This window comes from Pseudophryne corroboree, chromosome 9 (genome assembly GCF_028390025.1).
Source record: "Pseudophryne corroboree isolate aPseCor3 chromosome 9, aPseCor3.hap2, whole genome shotgun sequence".
Lineage (NCBI taxonomy): Eukaryota > Metazoa > Chordata > Amphibia > Anura > Myobatrachidae > Pseudophryne > Pseudophryne corroboree.
This window is the reverse complement of record NC_086452.1, coordinates 102,296,777-102,317,260: the sequence shown is the minus strand read 5'-3', so window position 1 is coordinate 102,317,260 and position 20,484 is coordinate 102,296,777. Positions and strand designations below refer to the sequence as shown.

The 20,484-nt window shown below is 48.5% G+C and overlaps 1 protein-coding gene across 4 annotated transcripts in view; it reads right to left on the bottom strand.

Annotated features, from left to right (window-relative positions):
• PAPPA2 (pappalysin 2) overlaps nucleotides 1-20,484 on the bottom strand; it is a 560,359-nt gene that overhangs the window by 99,773 nt on the left and 440,102 nt on the right. For 3 of the 4 annotated variants that reach the window (XM_063939705.1, XM_063939704.1, XM_063939707.1), the window contains one exon: nucleotides 7,777-7,939. In XM_063939705.1, the coding sequence (XP_063795775.1) occupies nucleotides 7,777-7,939 (163 nt within the window). Of the gene's footprint in view, nucleotides 1-7,776; nucleotides 7,940-11,351; nucleotides 11,555-20,484 lie in introns of those variants that run through there. The other variant, XM_063939706.1, reaches the window with a different exon arrangement.

Below are 20,484 nucleotides of genomic sequence, written 5' to 3'. Positions count from 1 at the left end.
ACATACATACTAGTTACGAGTATACTATCTCTTTATCAACCAGTCTATATATTAGCAGCAGACACAGTACAGTGCGGTAGTTCACGGCTGTGGCTACCTCTGTGTCGGCACTCGGCAGGCAGTCCGTCCATAATTGTATACCACCTAACCGTGGTTTTTTTTTCTTTCTTCTTTATACATACATAGTTTCATAGACATCTCTTTATCAACCAGTCTATATTAGCAGCAGACACAGTACAGTACGGTAGTTCACGGCTGTGGCTACCTCTGTGTCTGCACTCGGCAGGCAGTCCATAATTGTATACTAGTATCCATCTCCATTGTTTACCTGAGGTGCCTTTTAGTTGTGCCTATTAAAATATGGAGAACAAAAATGTTGAGGTTCCAAAATTAGGGAAAGATCAAGATCCACTTCCACCTCGTGCTGAAGCTGCTGCCACTAGTCATGGCCGAGACGATGAAATGCCAGCAACGTCGTCTGCCAAGGCCGATGCCCAATGTCATAGTACAGAGCATGTCAAATCCAAAAAACCAAATATCAGAAAAAAAAGGACTCCATAACCTAAAATAAAATTGTCGGAGGAGAAGCGTAAACTTGCCAATATGCCATTTACGACACGGAGTGGCAAGGAACGGCTGAGGCCCTGGCCTATGTTCATGGCTAGTGGTTCAGCTTCACATGAGGATGGAAGCACTCAGCCTCTCGCTAGAAAAATGAAAAGACTCAAGCTGGCAAAAGCAGCACAGCAAAGAACTGTGCATTCTTCGAAATCCCAAATCCACAAGGAGAGTCCAATTGTGTCGGTTGCGATGCCTGACGTTCCCAACACTGGACGTGAAGAGCATGCGCCTTCCACCATTTGCACGCCCCCTGCAAGTGCTGGAAGGAGCACCCGCAGTCCAGTTCCTGATAGTCAGATTGAAGATGTCAGTGTTGAAGTACACCAGGATGAGGAGGATATGGGTGTTGCTGGCGCTGGGGAGGAAATTGACCAGGAGGATTCTGATGGTGAGGTGGTTTGTTTAAGTCAGGCACCCGGGGAGACACCTGTTGTCCGTGGGAGGAATATGGCCGTTGACATGCCAGGTGAAAATACCAAAAAAATCAGCTCTTCCGTGTGGAGGTATTTCACCAGAAATGCGGACAACAGGTGTCAAGCCGTGTGTTCCCTTTGTCAAGCTGTAATAAGTAGGGGTAAGGACGTTAACCACCTCGGAACATCCTCCCTTATACGTCACCTGCAGCGCATTCATAATAAGTCAGTGACAAGTTCAAAAACTTTGGGTGACAGCGGAAGCAGTCCACTGACCAGTAAATCCCTTCCTCTTGTAACCAAGCTCACGCAAACCACCCCACTAACTCCCTCAGTGTCAATTTCCTCCTTCCCCAGGAATGCCAATAGTCCTGCAGGCCATGTCACTGGCAATTCTGACGAGTCCTCTCCTGCCTGGGATTCCTCCGATGCATCCTTGCGTGTAACGCCTACTGCTGCTGGCGCTGCTGTTGTTGCCGCTGGGAGTCGATGGTCATCCCAGAGGGGAAGTCGTAAGCCCACTTGTACTACTTCCAGTAAGCAATTGACTGTTCAACAGTCCTTTGCGAGGAAGATGAAATATCACAGCAGTCATCCTACTGCAAAGCGGATAACTGAGGCCTTGGCATCCTGGGTGGTGAGAAACGTGGTTCCGGTATCCATCATTACTGCAGAGCCAACTAGAGACTTGTTGGAGGTACTGTGTCCCCGGTACCAAATACCATCTAGGTTCCATTTCTCTAGGCAGGCGATACCGAAAATGTACACAGACCTCAGAAAAAGAGTCACCAGTGTCCTAAAAAATGCAGCTGTACCCAATGTCCACTTAACCACGGACATGTGGACAAGTGGAGCAGGGCAGGGTCAGGACTATATGACTGTGACAGCCCACTGGGTAGATGTATGGACTCCCGCCGCAAGAACAGCAGCGGCGGCACCAGTAGCAGCATCTCGCAAACGCCAACTCTTTCCTAGGCAGGCTACGCTTTGTATCACCGGTTTCCAGAATACGCACACAGCTGAAAACCTCTTACGGCAACTGAGGAAGATCATCGCGGAATGGCTTACCCCAATTGGACTCTCCTGTGGATTTGTGGCATCGGACAACGCCAGCAATATTGTGTGTGCATTAAATATGGGCAAATTCCAGCACGTCCCATGTTTTGCACATACCTTGAATTTGGTGGTGCAGAATTTTTTAAAAAACGACAGGGGCGTGCAAGAGATGCTGTCGGTGGCCAGAAGAATTGCGGGACACTTTCGGCGTACAGGCACCACGTACAGAAGACTGGAGCACCACCAAAAACTACTGAACCTGCCCTGCCATCATCTGAAGCAAGAAGTGGTAACGAGGTGGAATTCAACCCTCTATATGCTTCAGAGGTTGGAGGAGCAGCAAAAGGCCATTCAAGCCTATACAATTGAGCACGATATAGTAGGTGGAATGCACCTGTCTCAAGCGCAGTGGAGAATGATTTCAACGTTGTGCAAGGTTCTGATGCCCTTTGAACTTGCCACACGTGAAGTCAGTTCAGACACTGCCAGCCTGAGTCAGGTCATTCCCCTCATCAGGCTTTTGCAGAAGAAGCTGGAGACATTGAAGGAGGAGCTAACACGGAGCGATTCCGCTAGGCATGTGGGACTTGTGGATGGAGCCCTTAATTCGCTTAACAAGGATTCACGGGTGGTCAATCTGTTGAAATCAGAGCACTACATTTTGGCCACCGTGCTCGATCCTAGATTTAAAGCCTACCTTGGATCTCTCTTTCCGGCAGACACAAGTCTGCTGGGGTTGAAAGACCTGCTGGTGACAAAATTGTCAAGTCAAGCGGAACGCGACCTGTCAACATCTCCTCCTTCACATTCTCCCGCAACTGGGGGTGCGAGGAAAAGGCTCAGAATTCCGAGCCCACCCGCTGGCGGTGATGCAGGGCAGTCTGGAGCGACTGCTGATGCTGACATCTGGTCCGGACTGAAGGACCTGACAACGATTACGGACATGTCGTCTACTGTCACTGCATATGATTCTCTCAACATTGATAGAATGGTGGAGGATTATATGAGTGACCGCATCCAAGTAGGCACGTCACACAGTCCGTACTTATACTGGCAGGAAAAAGAGGCAATTTGGAGGCCCTTGCACAAACTGGCTTTATTCTACCTAAGTTGCCCTCCCACAAGTGTGTACTCCGAAAGAGTGTTTAGTGCCGCCGCTCACCTTGTCAGCAATCGGCGTACGAGGTTACATCCAGAAAATGTGGAGAAGATGATGTTCATTAAAATGAATTATAATCAATTCCTCCGCGGAGACATTGACCAGCAGCAATTGCCTCCACAAAGTACACAGGGAGCTGAGATGGTGGATTCCAGTGGGGACGAATTGATAATCTGTGAGGAGGGGGATGTACACGGTGATATATCGGAGGGTGATGATGAGGTGGACATCTTGCCTCTGTAGAGCCAGTTTGTGCAAGGAGAGATTAATTGCTTCTTTTTTGGGGGGGGTCCAAACCAACCCGTCATATCAGTCACAGTCGTGTGGCAGACCCTGTCACTGAAATGATGGGTTGGTTAAAGTGTGCATGTCCTGTTTTGTTTATACAACATAAGGGTGGGTGGGAGGGCCCAAGGACAATTCCATCTTGCACCTCTTTTTTCTTTTCTTTTTCTTTGCATCATGTGCTGATTGGGGAGGGTTTTTTGGAAGGGACATCCTGCGTGACACTGCAGTGCCACTCCTAAATGGGCCCGGTGTTTGTGTCGGCCACTAGGGTCGCTAATCTTACTCACACAGTCAGCTACCTCATTGCGCCTCTTTTTTTCTTTGCGTCATGTGCTGTTTGGGGAGGGTTTTTTGGAAGGGACATCCTGCGTGACACTGCAGTGCCACTCCTAGATGGGCCCGGTGTTTGTGTCGGCCACTAGGGTCGCTAATCTTACTCACACAGCTACCTCATTGCGCCTCTTTTTTTCTTTGCGTCATGTGCTGTTTGGGGAGGGTTTTTTGGAAGGGACATCCTGCGTGACACTGCAATGCCACTCCTAGATGGGCCCGGTGTTTGTGTCGGCCACTAGGGTCGCTAATCTTACTCACACAGCTACCTCATTGCGCCTCTTTTTTTCTTTGCGTCATGTGCTGTTTGGGGAGGGTTTTTTGGAAGGGCCATCCTGCGTGACACTGCAGTGCCACTCCTAGATGGGCCCGGTGTTTGTGTCGGCCACTAGGGTCGCTAATCTTACTCACACAGCTACCTCATTGCGCCTCTTTTTTTCTTTGCGTCATGTGCTGTTTGGGGAGGGTTTTTTGGAAGGGACATCCTGCGTGACACTGCAGTGCCACTCCTAGATGGGCCCGGTGTTTGTGTCGGCCACTAGGGTCGCTTATCTTACTCACACAGCGACCTCGGTGCAAATTTTAGGACTAAAAATAATATTGTGAGGTGTGAGGTATTCAGAATAGACTGAAAATGAGTGTAAATTATGGTTTTTGAGGTTAATAATACTTTGGGATCAAAATGACCCCCAAATTCTATGATTTAAGCTGTTTTTTAGTGTTTTTTGAAAAAAACACCCGAATCCAAAACACACCCGAATCCGACAAAAAAAATTCGGTGAGGTTTTGCCAAAACGCGTTCGAACCCAAAACACGGCCGCGGAACCGAACCCAAAACCAAAACACAAAACCCGAAAAATTTCAGGCGCTCATCTCTAGTGTCAGCACAGGACAGCAGTGAGTCCCGCTCCGTGCTGACAGACTATTGTAGAACAGAATGTGGGCTCCTCTGTGATGTTTTTATTTGCAGTCAGCTAGAATGTGAAACATTTACTATGATCAGTGGATCTTAACCACATAACTGGCTAATATTTTTCCCCAAAATGTCTTCAAAATTGTTGATTTTTATTAATTTTCAAAATATTTAACTAACACCTATTTAAATCTGGTTCAGTATAATTTTATTAACAAAAAAGCAGATTTGTTAATACAATTATACTTCTGTGGGGCAAAATAAGGGCAATACAGTGGGGCCACTACCCATCCTCCAGCGGTAGGGGTGGGGGGTGCTATCAGCAGCAGCTTTGATGTCCCGTGGGCGGTAGTGGGTGTTCTATCTTCCCCCCAGCATGTAGGACCTGGAACAGTAATTTCTGCTACAGTAATTACTCCTTTAGTGCACAGATGATGGGAGATGGGGTGGGAGGGAGAACACTTATCTGTAGAAATGGGCATTGGGCTGAATGAAGGTGCCCCGATACATGACTTCCATTGTGGTAGGGGGTGTTTAAACAGCAGGGGTGGGGTTTATAGTGGAGTGGGCATAATATTTATAATTTTCCGGTGGGAGGGCAATTTGCAGCTCTTCTCCTCAGCGTGTGCTGGGCTGCAGTGTGGGCAGTGAGGCACTTAAAATACATTTTTAATGTATTTTTTTTTAAGGGTGTGTGACCACGCATCCTGTGATGAGGCCAAGCCCCCTGAAATGTACCTGGGCACAGCCAGGCACTATACTGCTCTGCTCATTTATCTCTGGCTACACCCACACAGCACCAGTCGCAGCTCAACCCAGAACCGGCACTATATATAAGCAAACTACGCAGCTGAGTAAGGCACCGCACATAGAGAGCGCTCTGGCCGCGATAGAGAGCCAGGAGCCGCAGCCTTTCTCACTGACTTCTATTACTCACTCAGTGCTGCTGCCTGCTGCGGACGCAGCTCCCATCTATGTAGTGCTGCATGCATATGTAATGAGTGATGGAGTGTCATGACGTCACACCGCTCATTACAATATACGCAAACTGGGCTGAGGCAGGATGCCCACCATTGCCGCGTGGAGCCTGGATTGGACTCAGCGGAGCAGAAATGTTTGAGCAGGTAGCCGGCATCCCGCCACCGCGCTCAAGCTCAAAGAAGAGGCCAGTTCTTCTTTAGGTATTTCTGTTGCTTGGCTGATAGTCACTGCCAGCCTCCACACAGCAGAATACAGCTGCTTACATGAGAATTTCCCAGACCAGTCCCATTCTGTACTTAGTTACCCACTGTCTCCCTGTCAGCCCTGCTTCAGTCACCCACTATCTCCCTGTCACCTCTGCCTCAGTCACCCACTGTCTCCCTGTCACCCCTGCCTAAGTCACCCACTGTCTCTCTGTCACCCCTGCTTCACCAGTCACTCTCTGTATCGTTGTCATCCCTGCCTCAGTCACCCACTATCTCCCTGACACCCCTGCCTCAGTCACCCACTGTCTCCCTGTCACCCCTGCCTAAGTCACCCACTGTCTCCCTGTCACCTCTGCTTCACCAGTCACCCACTGTATCGTTGTCATCCCTGCCTCAGTCACCCACTAGCTCCCTGTCACCCTTGCCGCAGTCACCCACTGTCTCCCTGTCACCTCTGCCTCAGTCACCCACTGTCTCCCTGTCACCCCTGCCTCAGTCACCCACTGTCTCCTCTCACCCCTGCCTCAGTCACCCACTGTCTCCCTCTCACCCCGTCTGACCAGTCACCCACTGTCTCCCTCGCACACCTGCCTTACCAGTCACCCACTAGCTCCCTGTCACCCCTACCTCACTAGTTACTGTACCTACTGTCTCCCTGTCGCCCACTATTGCCCTGTACCCATGGGGGTACAATTGTGTGGCCACACTCAATTTTGTGGTGCACACTGTTCCTTTAATAAGTTTATCCCATCAAGGGCACCAAAATTAAAAAATAAGCTTGGGCCAGCCCTGGCTCCACCCCTACTCAGTACCTGGCTCCACCCTTACTCAGTACAGGTCCTTGAACACGTTCCTCCCCGTGCCCATGTGGACTTTAATCCAGCACTGACTGGACGTGTATTTTTAAATGTTCCAGACTGCATCTGGGTATAACTATGCTTATAAATTAGAACAGTTATCATACACAATTGATGAAGATAATAATAATATAACAATATGAAAATTTTAAACTAATCTGACTTAGATCTTTATAAATGACACATACAGGTCAATCCAGTTAGCCTCGATTATCTCACTGTACGGTGGCCCGAATTTCGCAGAAAAGTGCTCACCGCCAGAGGTCAGAGCAATTTTGTGCAAATTGGGGCCGATTTTAGCCCGCAAACAGTTTGATGAACAGGGAGGCGTGCAGTTAAACCACAACCCCTCCCTGGCTGACCATGCCCCCTTTTGGAATTATGGGTAGGAGGAGGCGCGATTTTTCACCTTGCTTGGGTGCCAAAAACCCTAGTTACGCCTTTACTGACAACAATTCACATTCACTGTCTGGCTGAAGGCTGGGAGATAGGTTAAGAATGCTGCCTCACTGCTAGGATTGTGTGACCACCACCAAACCCTGCTCAGTAGCCCCTGGAATTGTGGGGCCCTGGGCAGCTGCCCAGCGTGCCTGTACGTTACAATGGCCCTGGTCTGTAGACTCATATTCAGGCACTTTGTGTTACAGTACACGTCTGTAATGTGGTGTCATACAGTATGTGCGTGTTTACTTCTATTTCCATCAGTGTCAAAGCCGTCATGTCCATATTCATCCAATATTAGCAAGTGGCACTTGTAGGTAATATATTCTTTATCATTTCAGCAGCATGCTAATTTAATTATTATATGCAAATCATCAAAATTGCAAATAGAACAGTAAATTAATTAGCATTTCTAACACTGAAAACATGAACTTAGTTATTTGCATACGTCTGCTCTCAGCACCATGATAAATGACACAATAATGCAGTATAGGGGGTCTGTGTACCATACCGTGTAGGAGCCGCAGTACAGTGTACATTTGCTGTCCACCTCTAGTCCTCGAGTGCAGTTGTACATCCCGCGGAGTATCAGTGGTAACGGGTCACAAATGACCGGAATGCAGCGGCCCATGCCCCAGAATCCTGTCTGCAGACAGTGTATTTTCATGAACTTTCTGTAACACAAATATGAACAAGCAATTAAGGGGGTAATTCCAAGTTGATCGCAGCAGAATTTTTTTTAGCAGTTGGGCAAAACCATGTGCACTGCAGGGGGGGGCAGATATAACGTGCAGAGAGAGGTAGATTTGGGTGTGGTGTGTTCAATCTGCAATCTAATTTGCAGTGTAACAATAAAGCAGCCAGTATTTACCCTGCACAGAAACAAAATAACCCACCCAAACCTAACTCTTTCTGCAAATGTTACATCTGCCCCCCCTGCAGTGCAAATGGTTTTGCCCAATTGCTAAAAATTTCCTGCTGCGATCAACTTGGAATTACCCCCATAGTCTCTTTAATGCAACATTATTTAGCGTTAGTCTTAAATGCAAGGTGAGACTTTTCAGTATTAGACTTATTTTTAGAAGCCACTTCCTCTTTTTTGTCTTACTCGAGACTCGCTATGATTAATGAGTCTAGAGCCAGTATGGGCGTGGACTCAAAGAAAGTGGTCTTCGGCTGCAGTGGGCTTGCAGTAGCAATGGAAGTATAGTAGTGGTGTGTTATGGGCGTCTAACGTTAAGACAAACATACAGTAGCTGCCAAAATTCTCAAATGCAGCCTCTTGAAGCTTGATGCAGTGCCATAACAGGGCTCAAATGTGCCCTTGTGGCAGACCATCCCCTGTGAACTCAACGCCATAAAGTTGTGAGTGTGTCCCCCCTCCACTCCTTGTCTGTATGTGTATTAGTGTGCCATCCTCCCCTCCTAGTCTGTATATGCGTCAGTGTGCCCCCCTTCCCTCATAGTCTGTATATGCTGAAGTCAGGGCTGGTTCTAGACCTTGTGGTGCTCAGGGCAAACGCTTGCTCTGGCACCCCCCACCCCGCTCCTCTCCCCATTGAAAACAGGGACAGTGCGTGCCAAAAATATAGGGGCATGTCCACATAATAGTACCGATTCACATTTCACCACACAGTAGTGTCCATCAGTCACACTACACCACACCACACAGTACAGCAGACGTTCTCCGCTCCAAAGGAGAGCACCCAGAAAAAAATGCATATATATGCGCCCATATTCCGAGTAGCATGCATCCAGAGATGTGTCTGCGCCTGCATGCTTAACGTCTCTACTGCCTGGTTTACTAGTAATCATCGCCACCAGTGTGGACTTGCAGGATTGTAGAAAGCAATAGCCGGCCAAGTGATGGGAGTTCTAAAATAAAAACAACTATGTGCAGTGACATACATTGCACGCCAAGGAGAGGGCATTCTCCTCCTCCCCTACACAGCTGGATTGGGCCCATTACAAACCCCACCTTAGCATCCCGGTGGACTTGCACCTGCCCTATAATAGGTGCAAATACTTTCCTCAGCTCTGCATAGCCTGCATTTGCAACATCGCTGCACTGTGCCTACAGGTGGTATTCATGTGACCGGCGGGCAGGAGACCGATGGTCACATGACCTCCCTCAACATCCCACCCCCTCACTATCCCGACGGTTGGCATGCCGACCAACAGGGACTATTCTCACTCGTGGGTGTCCACGACACCCATAGAGTGGAATAGAACCCGCGGCGACCTCACCGTGCCCGCAAGTGGCTTGCAGCACTCGCCCCTCCCCGCCGGGATCCCGGCGTCGGAATGCTGCTGGGATCCCGGCGGCGGTATACTGACCGGCGGTCAGGAGACCATCGGTAGGTCATACCACACCCCATTAAAACATCCAGTAATAAATCATTGCCACAGTATTGGGTGCTGACAGGGGGAGGTGACCGGTACTATTTTCCAGGGAATGATGGGGGCATGGCAAGCTTTGTAGGAGATTTAAGGCCCTCCAAGACACGTATCGCTGCTTCAAGTCTGCACAAATTGAAGTTCCCTATTATTTATTCTAATAGCATGGTCATGCCTCCCAGATGTAGCCATATTCCCATTATTACCCGGACCCTCAGTGTGTCTAGATGGCCCTGTCGCTCTTAAGTACTGTATAGATGAAATCATATTGTGCATGTATCTGTATTGACGGTACTTAGGAGCACCCATTACTGGAGCATGCACAGAGCAAATTCAGGCAAGATATGCTCTACAGATGTGCGTATCTTCATCTCTGGCCATATTGTGTGAATAGTAGTGACTTGCTACTCTGGCTTGGAACAGAAAAATTATAGGACATGTGCTCCTCAAGAGTGTATGAAACAGGGGGAAATATGCAACTCTCAGGGACACAGATATAGGTTTCGCAGTGGTACATGCAAATTCACAGTCATAAAGGTCCAATTTTGCATCACATTCCAGTATTTAGTTGTAAAATATAAATACAGCTGGATGAGCCCCCCAGGGGGTGATGGCCGGAGGGTGGCCAGAGTGGTGTAGGGACCGTGCAGCAGGAGACAGCTGAAGGGGCCAGCGCGGTGTGCAAAGCGGGAGGCGGCCAGGGGGGTGCTGGCCAGCGCGCGGTGTGGTTGCGGCCGTTATGTTGCGGTGCCCCTCCTCCCCGTCTGCGGCCGTCATCATTCAGTAGCACTGAAGTCTGAGGGGGAGGAGCTGAGAGTAGAGAGGAGCGCGGCTCCTCCTCCACTCCGCCCAGGCACTTCAATAACTTGCGGGGAGGAGACGCTCGAGAGGAGAGCTGCCCCTCCTCCCGCTCTGGCCGGGATTCACAGACTGAAGCCGTGGCAGCGGCATTGTCTGTCGCCGGCATACAATGAATCAGTGTGACTCATTGTTATGCCGGCGGTTATGGGCCTCTTCACTGCGGCAGGCTGTGGGCCTATTTTCAATGGGGGACCTGGAGCTGCAGCTCCATCTGCCCCATTGTTAAGCCGGCCCTGCATGAAGCCATGCCTCCAGATGCAATCCAGTCTCATCTTATTCTGGCCATACACCTAAAGATTTATTGTCCGATCTGGCTGGTTGGAATGAAAATCTGTTAATGTATGGGAGCAAATTTACCCAATTTGTCTGATCGACCGTTTTTGTCAGTTTTCCAGGATTTCGGAGCAAATGGTCAATTGTCATTTGCTCCCATACATTACCAGATTTTTGTTCCAACCAGCCAGATCGGACTATAAATCTTTAGGTGATTGGGCAGCTTTAGCCAGGTACAGCAACGGGAGGGAGTCACAGCTTAGAGGAAGTAGTCGCAGCCTGAGCTTTGTAGATGTGACACATTGTGAAAAAATCATAGAGAGGACTCTTTTTAGAGGTAAACTTTCTAACGTTTCTATAAATGAAAAGTGTGATATTGCCAATATCAACCAATCAGATTCTGTCTATGATTTTCTAGGACACAATATGGAAATGACAGCTAGAATCTGAAATACTTTATTCTCAAGGTATTATTAGTGAAATCTAGCCAGTATTTTACTACATCTATTTTCAATGATCACTGTGGTGAATTAACATTCAGGCTCTTACCAGTGTTTTTATTTTAGCCAACACTTGCTCAGTTTGGTCGCATACACTGCAAGAGGATGGAGGGGGATCAATGGGGTGTCCTTCAATCAACCCCTGACCACAAGGACAAGCGGTGCTTATACGTCACATGTCTAATGGGATGGAGTGCAGCATGCGGTGTCTCTGGTGTTTTCCTAGCGCCATTGGACTGCCAGCCTAAGGACAATTTTCTATTGAAATAAATGTTTGACATTTCATATTAACTCCGTGAAGATGCAATGCCGTTTCCACACATAATGATAAAAAAATATATGTAGATAAAATAGGTTTTCTTCGTGAAATGACTTATAGAGCTGGGAATTCACATTACCAGAGCATATTCTCACTACTTTACCCATTACGCCCATTCAGTTTATGATTGAACCAGATCATCGTAATCCAACCATACTTTATCTGGAAGTAATGCTGTACAGATCAGATCATTTAGGAGTTTAAAAAAAACTTAAAAAATAATAAAATGTAAAGCAAGCAAACAAGCACTGGGCCTGATTTAGGTCCCAAAGGATCTGCTGTACATGTCACAAAGTATTGATGTCCGTTTTTTTTCCGCAAGTGCAAGACCCGTACTGAGCATGTGCAGTACAGATGGAGCCATCTTTATCTTGGCCTTTGATAGAATTAATTGAGCCAGGGCAGTCAGACTTAATCCCCTGAGGTAATGACTTAGGGGGACATGTACTAACTAAACAGTGATAAAAGTGGAGAAATGGGCCAGTGGAGAAGTTGCCCATGGCAACCAATCAGCATTGATGTAACATTTATAATTTGAATATTATAAAAGTATACAGAGCAGCTGATTGGTTGCCATGGGCAACTTCTCCACTGACTCATTTCTCCACTTTTATCACTGTTTAGTACATGTCCCCCTTAATCCCCTGATGTATTGTTTTCTCTGTATTGTATTGCGGCTGAGAACAATAAATGAAGGGCTTATGCTAATAAACCTTGGTGTGCCAAGGTGCAGCAGAGAAGCCAAGATAAGCGTGGCTCCATCTGTATGTTGTCTGCAGCCATTTGGGGGCGGTGAAGGCCTTCGCAGGGCCGAAACTAGGGTTTCTGTCACCCGGGGCAAGGCAGTCATTTGCCCCCCCCCCAATATACAGAAATATATCCTCCTGTACATGTACACACCATCAATACACAGTACGCCCTTGTATATACACATACCCCAATATACTGTTATTAAATACACCCCTCCTATACATACAAATTAAGTACCCACCCCGGGTACTCCAGCATACACACACGCGCACACACACACACACACACACACACACACACACACACAACACCTGGTTACGCTGCACTGCTCCAGTACACACACACTGGGTTACACTGCACTGCTCCAGCACACACATCGGGTTACACTGAACTGCTCCAGTAGACACACACATACGCACACACACACGGTTACACTGCAATGCTCCAGCACACACCCACGCAGAGGGTTACACTGCATTGCTCCAGCACTCACATGCTGGGTTACACTGAACTGCTCCAGCACACACAGGGTTACACTGCACTGCTCCAGCACACCCACACACAGGTTACACTGCACTGCTCACTGCTCCAACACACACAAGGTTACACTGCACTGCTCCAACACACATACACACAGGGTTATACTGCACTGCTCACTGCTCCAACACACACACACACACACACACACACACACACAAGGTTACACTGCACTGCTCCAACGCACATACACAGAGGGTTACACTGCACTGCTCACTGCTCCAACACACACACACACACACACACACACAAGGTTACACTGCACTGCTCCAACGCACATACACACAGGGTTACACTGCACTGCTCACTGCTCCAACACACACACACACAAGGTTACACTGAACTGCTCCAGTAGACACACACATACGCACACACACACGGTTACACTGCAATGCTCCAGCACACACCCACGCAGAGGGTTACACTGCATTGCTCCAGCACTCACATGCTGGGTTACACTGAACTGCTCCAGCACACACAGGGTTACACTGCACTGCTCCAGCACACCCACACACAGATTACACTGCACTGCTCACTGCTCCAACACACACAAGGTTACACTGCACTGCTCCAACACACATACACACAGGGTTATACTGCACTGCTCACTGCTCCAACACACACACACACACACACACACACACACACACACACACACACACAAGGTTACACTGCACTGCTCCAACGCACATACACAGAGGGTTACACTGCACTGCTCACTGCTCCAACACACACACACACACACAAGGTTACACTGCACTGCTCCAACGCACATACACACAGGGTTACACTGCACTGCTCACACACACACACACACACACAAGGTTACACTGCACTGCTCCGACACACATACACACAGGGTTACACTGCACTACTCACTGCTCCAACACACACACACACACACACACACACACACACACACAAGGTTACACTGCACTGCTCTAACACACATACACACAGGGTTACACTGCACTGCTCCCTGCTCCAACACACACACACACACACACACACACACACACTGGGTTACAGTACACAGCACACATATTTTACATATATAGCTGTCCGCCTGTCCCTACTTTTCCAGACTTCTAGCGCTGATCTACTGAATCAGTCAGGGCCCCCTCCTCTCAGTTTCTGAAGCGTCACACACACAGCGCTGGCAGAGGCTTGCATGTGTGTGAACTTGAAGTGACGCCTCTACGTACATGTGTCTCCGACGGGAAGCAGATTACTTGACTGTCCTGGCACAGCAGAGCGGGGTCGGGACCTCTTCAACCCGGCTGCGCCGTCCTGCACTGCATGCCCTGGTTACCGCCTCATACATGTATTTCCGGGAAGCAGATCTCCGGAGCATCCCGGCGCAGCGGAGCGGGGGCAGTGCGTCTTCAACCCCTGCACTGCATGCCTCGCCGGTTACCGCCTCGCGACAGCGCCCTCTCTCTTTCCGCGCCCAGGTCGCCTGCCCCCCTAGCCCCCCCCTAGTTACGGCTCTGGCCTTCGTTTCCCAAAACTGAGGTGTGTCGCCTCTATTTGGGGGGAGTGCTGAGGCCAGGATATCTGTCTTCCGATGGAGATATTCTGTCCTCTATGCAGGAGTTGTGGCAGCTGGCTTGTGTGAACTCACAGATCACGCAGCCGGCCGATGGAGCCTCACGTGATCTGATGCTGTGTCCCAGGATGCACCACTGGATCCCACATACATGCAAGAGGCATCTACTTATGGTAGATGCTAGAATCAAGTGGGCTAAGGGACCATTTCCGTAAGGGGGAGGAGTTACGACGCAAGGGGGAGGAGCTAGGCCAGCGGGATAGTTCCTCTACTATCCACGCCACCAACTATTACCTTTAGTAATTAGGTGGTGAGCGAAGCGGAGCGGAGCGAGCCACCGTGCCCGAAGCGTGGCGAGCGAAGCGAGCCCGCGAGGGTACTTTTCGGGTACCCTGTTCGCCCGTAGCTCCTCCCCCTGGTGACGTAGCTCCTCCCCTCAATACGTCACAAGGTCCCTTCAGCCCCTCCGATATAGAACCAACCATCTACTTATACAGGACACCGCCTGCTGCATTACCACAGCTGTGCATCGCTGCTGCTTCTAAGTAAGCAGCAGCAATGCCTCCTCCAACCACATCTGACTCAGCCCCATTGTTTCCAAAAAGTCTACACAAGGGAATCTTCTTTTCTGCAATAGTCTAAATGGAAATGACAAATAAGCAATGCGTATTGACAATATACCGGCAACACTAATGAATAAAGTATTAGCAGTTGGAGGGGTACATAAGCAAGCAGCCCATTGGAAGAGACAACATCACCAGCCTACTGTACATACTGTAAGAGGCATACTTGGGGATATGTCTGTAGATGTATGATGTATTTGTATGGTAAAAGTTGCATCATTGCCATCCACTTGTTATCTGATAATCAGCTATCCTTAGCGGTGAAACTCATCAAAGTCAAGTCTGACCACGGCAGTGCTGCTGCGTGACCTCTGACGAGTGGAGCCGGGCAGTGGTAGAGGGACCTGGGAACAATCATCATCTGAAGATGGCAAATGTTCCCCAAGTCAAGCTTCAAAAATATTGTATTTTTGGAGCTTGATGAATTTAAGTCTCCGGCTCGTATATGGGGACAGCGGGTCAGTTCGGGAGTGAAAGGTAAGTACTATTAGGAGATATCCATGATATCTCCTGCATTACTATTTTAATGAATAGCACTGAGACCTAATCTATATATATATAAAAATGGATGTATGTGTGTATGTTCTAGCATAACTCTGGAATGCCTGGAGCAATTTAAAACAAACTTGGTACACATACGAGGCCACACACACTACTTGGAGGCCACACACACTACTGAGCCTCATTATGACTTGTTTTAAGGACATTACATCAAAGTTGGATCAGCCTGGAGTGTGTTTTTCCACTTTAATTTTGAGGGTGACTCCAAATCCAGACCTCCATGGGTTAATAAATGTGATCTCCATTGATCATTTTTGTGTGATTTTGTTGTCAGCACATTCAACTATGTAAAGAACAAAGTATTTAATAAGAATATTTCATTCATTCAGATCTAGGATGTGTTATTTTAGTGTTCCCTTTATTTTTTTGAGCAGTGTGTATATATATATATATATATATGTGTGTGTGTATACGGTATATATATGTGTAGATAATAAGAATTTACTTACCGATAATTCTATTTCTCATAGTCCGTAGTGGATGCTGGGGACTCCGTAAGGACCATGGGGAATAGCGGCTCCGCAGGAGACTGGGCACATCTAAAGAAAGCTTTAGGACTAACTGGTGTGCACTGGCTCCTCCCCCTATGACCCTCCTCCAAGCCTCAGTTAGGATACTGTGCCCGGACGAGCGTACACAATAAGGAAGGATTTTGAATCCCGGGTAAGACTCATACCAGCCACACCAATCACACCGTATAACTTGTGATCTGAACCCAGTTAACAGTATGATAACAGAGGAGCCTCTGAAAAGATGGCTCCCAACAATAATAACCCGATTTTTGTAACAATAACTATGTACAAGTATTGCAGACAATCCGCACTTGGGATGGGCGCCCAGCATCCACTACGGACTATGAGAAATAGAATTATCGGTAAGTAAATTCTTATTTTCTCTAACGTCCTAAGTGGATGCTGGGGACTCCGTAAGGACCATGGGGATTATACCAAAACTCCCAAACGGGCGGGAGAGTGCGGATGACTCTGCAGCACCGAATGAGAGAACTCCAGGTCCTCCTCAGCCAGGGTATCAAATTTGTAGACTTTAGCAAACGTGTTTGCCCCTGACCAAGTAGCTGCTCGGCAAAGTTGTAAAGCCGAGACCCCTCGGGCAGCCGCCCAAGATGAGCCCACTTTCCTTGTGGAACGGGCTTTTACAGATTTTAGCTGTGGCAGGCCTGCCACAGAATGTGCAAGCTGAATTGTACTACAAATCCAACGAGCAATAGTCTGCTTAGAAGCAGGAGCACCCAGCTTGTTGGGTGCATACAGGATAAACAGCGAGTCAGATTTCCTGACTCCAGCCGTCCTGGAAACATATTTTCAGGGCCCTGACAACATCCAGCAACTTGGATTCCTCCAAGTCCCTAGTAGCTGCAGGCACCACAATAGGTTGGTTCAGGTGAAAACGCTGGAACCACCTTAGGGAGAAACTGAGGACGAGTCCTCAATTCCGCCCTGTCCGAATGGAAAATCAGATAAGGGCTTTTACAGGATAAAGCCGCCAATTCTGACACGCGCCTGGCCCAGGCCAGGGCCAACAGCATGACCACTTTCCATGTGAGATATTTTAACTCCACAGATTTAAGTGGTTCAAAACAATGTGACTTTTGGAACCCAAACTACATTGAGATCCCAAATTGCCCCTGGAGGCACAAAAGGAGGCTGTATATGCAGTACCCCTTTTACAAACGTCTAAACTTCAGGGACTGAAGCTAGTTCTTTTTTGGAAGAAAATTGACAGGGCCGAAATCTGAACCTTAATGGACCCCAATTTCAGGCCCATAGGCACTCCTGTTTGCAGGAAATGTAGGAATCGACCCAGTTGAATTTCCTCCGTCGGGCCTTACTGACCTCGCACTACGCAACATATTTTCGCCAATTGCGGTGATAATGTTTTTGCTGTTTCATCCTTCCTGGCTTTAGATCAGGATATGGATGACTTCATCCGGAATGCCTTTGTTCCTTCAGGATCCGGTGTTCAACCGGCATGCCGTCAAACGCAGCCGCGGTAAGTCTTGGAACAGACAGGGTCCTTGCTGGAGCAGGTCCCTTCTTAGAGGTAGAGGCCACGGATCCTCCGTGAGCATCTCTTGAAGTTCCGGTTACCAAGTCCTTCTTGGCCAATCCGGAGCCACGAATATAGTGCTTTCTCCTCTCCATCTTATCAATCTCAGTACCTTGGGTATGAGAGGCAGAGGAGGGAACACATACACTGACTGGTACACCCACGGTGTTACCAGAGCGTCTACAACTATTGCCTGAGGGTCTCTTGACCTGGCGCAATACCTGTCGAGTTTTTTAATCATGTGGACGACTTCTGGGTGAAGTCCCCACTCTCCCGGGTGGAGGTCGTGCTGAGGAAGTCTGCTTCCCAGTTGTCCACTCCCGGAATGAATACTGTTGACAGTGCTATCACATGATTTTCCGCCCAGCGAAGAATCCCTGCAGCTTCTGCCATTGCCCTCCTGCTTCTTGTGCCACCCTGTCTGTTTACGTGGGTGACTGCCATGATGTTGTCCGACTGGATCAACACCGGCTGACCTTGAAGCAGAGGTCTTGCTAAGCTTAGAGCATTGTAAATGGCCCTTAGCTTCAGGATATTTATGTGAAGTGATGTATCCAGGCTTGACCCTAAGCCCTGGATATTCCATCCCTGTGTGACTGCTCCCCAGCCTCGCAGGCTGGCATCCGTGGTCACCAGGACCCAGTCCTGAATGCCGAATCTGCGGCCCTCTAGAAGATGAGCACTCTGCAACCACCACAGGATGGATACCCTTGTCCTTGGTGACAGGGTTATCCGCTGATGCATCTGAAAATGCGACCCGGACCATTTGTCCAGTAGGTTCCACTGGAAAGTTCTTGCGTGGAATCTAACGAATGGGATTGCTTCGTAGGAAGCCACCATTTTTACCCAGAACCCTTGTGCATTGATGCACTGAGACTTGGTTCGGTTTTAGGAGGTTCCTGACTAGCTCGGATAACTCCCTGGCTTTCTCCTCCGGGAGAAACACCTTTTTTTCTGGACTGTGTCCAGGAACATCCCTAGGAAACAGAAGACAAGTCGTCGGAACCAGCTGCGATTTTGGAATATTGAGAATCCAATCGTGCTGCCGCAACACTACCTGAGATAGTGCTACACCGACTTCCAACTGTTCCCTGGATCTTACCCTTATCAGGGAATCGTCCAAGTAAGGGATAACTAAAATTCCCTTCCTTCGAAGGGATATCATTTCGGCCATTACCTTGGTAAAGACCCGGGGTGCCGTGGACCATCCCTACGGCAGCGTCTGAACTGATAGTGACAGTTCTGTACCATAACCTGAGGTACCCTTGGTGAGAAGGGTAAATTTTGACATGAAGGTAAGCATCCTTGATGTCCCGAGACATCATGTAGTCCCCTTCTTCCAGGTTCGCAATCACTGCTCTGAGTGACTCAATCTTGAATTTAAACCTCTGTATGTAAGTGTTCAAAGATTTTAGATTTTAGATTTAGAATCGGTCTCACCGAGCCGTCTGGCTTCGGTACCACAATAGTGTGGAATAATACCCCGTTCCCTGTTGCAGGAGGGGTACCTTGATTATCACCTGCTGGGAATACAGCTTGTGAATGGCTTCCAAAACTGCCTCCCTGTCAGAGGGAGACGTCGGTAAAGCCGACTTTTGGAAACGGCGAGGGGGAGACGTCTCGAATTCCAATATGTACCCTTGAGATATTACCTGAAGGATCCAGGGGTCTACTTGCGAGTGAGCCCACTGCACACTGAAATTCATTGAGAACGGGTCCCCACCGTGCTTGAGCTTGTAAGGCCCTAGCGTCATACTGAGGGCTTGGCAGAGGCGGGAAAGGGTTTCTGTTCCTGGGAACTGGCTAATCTCTTCAGCCTTTTTCCTCTCCCTCTGTCACGAGCAGAAAAGAGGAACCTTTTGTCCGCTTGCCAACAAAAGACTGCGCCTGATAATACGGCGTCTTATTTTGAGAGGCGACCTGGGGTACAAACGTGGATTTCCCAGTTGTTGCCGTGGCCACCAGGTCTAAAAGACCGACCCCAAATGTTCCCTTTCAAAGGCAATACTTCCAAATGCCGTTTGGAATCCGCATCACCTGACCATTTTACTGGTAGAATTGGACAACGCACTTATACTTGATGCCAGTCGGCAAATATTCCGCTGTACATCATGCATATATAGAAATGCATCTTTTAAATGCTCTATAGGCAATAATATACTATCCTTATCTAGGATATCAATATTTCCAGTCAGGGAATCCGACCATGCCAACCCAGCACTGCACCTCCAGGCTGAGGCGATTGCTGGTCGCAGTATAACACCAGTATGTGTGTGAATACATTTTTGGATACCCTCCTGCTTTCTATCAGCAGGATCCTTAAGGGCGGCCATCTCATGAGAGGGTAGAGCCCTTGTTCTTACAAGCGTGTGAGCGCCTTATCCCCCCTAGGGGGTGTTTCCCAACGCACCCTAACCTCTGGCGGGAAACGGTATACAGCCAATACTTTTTAAGAAATTATCAATTGTTATCGGGGGGAAACCCACGCATCATCACACACCTCATTTTATTTCTCAGATTCAGGAAAACTACAGGTAGTTTTTCCCTCACCGAACATAATACCCCTTTTTGGTGGTACTCGTATTATCAGAAATGTATAAAACATTTTCCATTGTCTCAATCATGTAACGTGTGGCCCTACTGGAAATCACGGTTGTCTCTTCACCGTCGACACAGGAGTCAGTATCCGTGTCGGCGTCTGTATCTGCCATCTGAGGTAACGGGCGCTTTAGAGCCCCTGACGGCCTATGAGACGTCTGGACAGGCACAAGCTGAGTAGCCG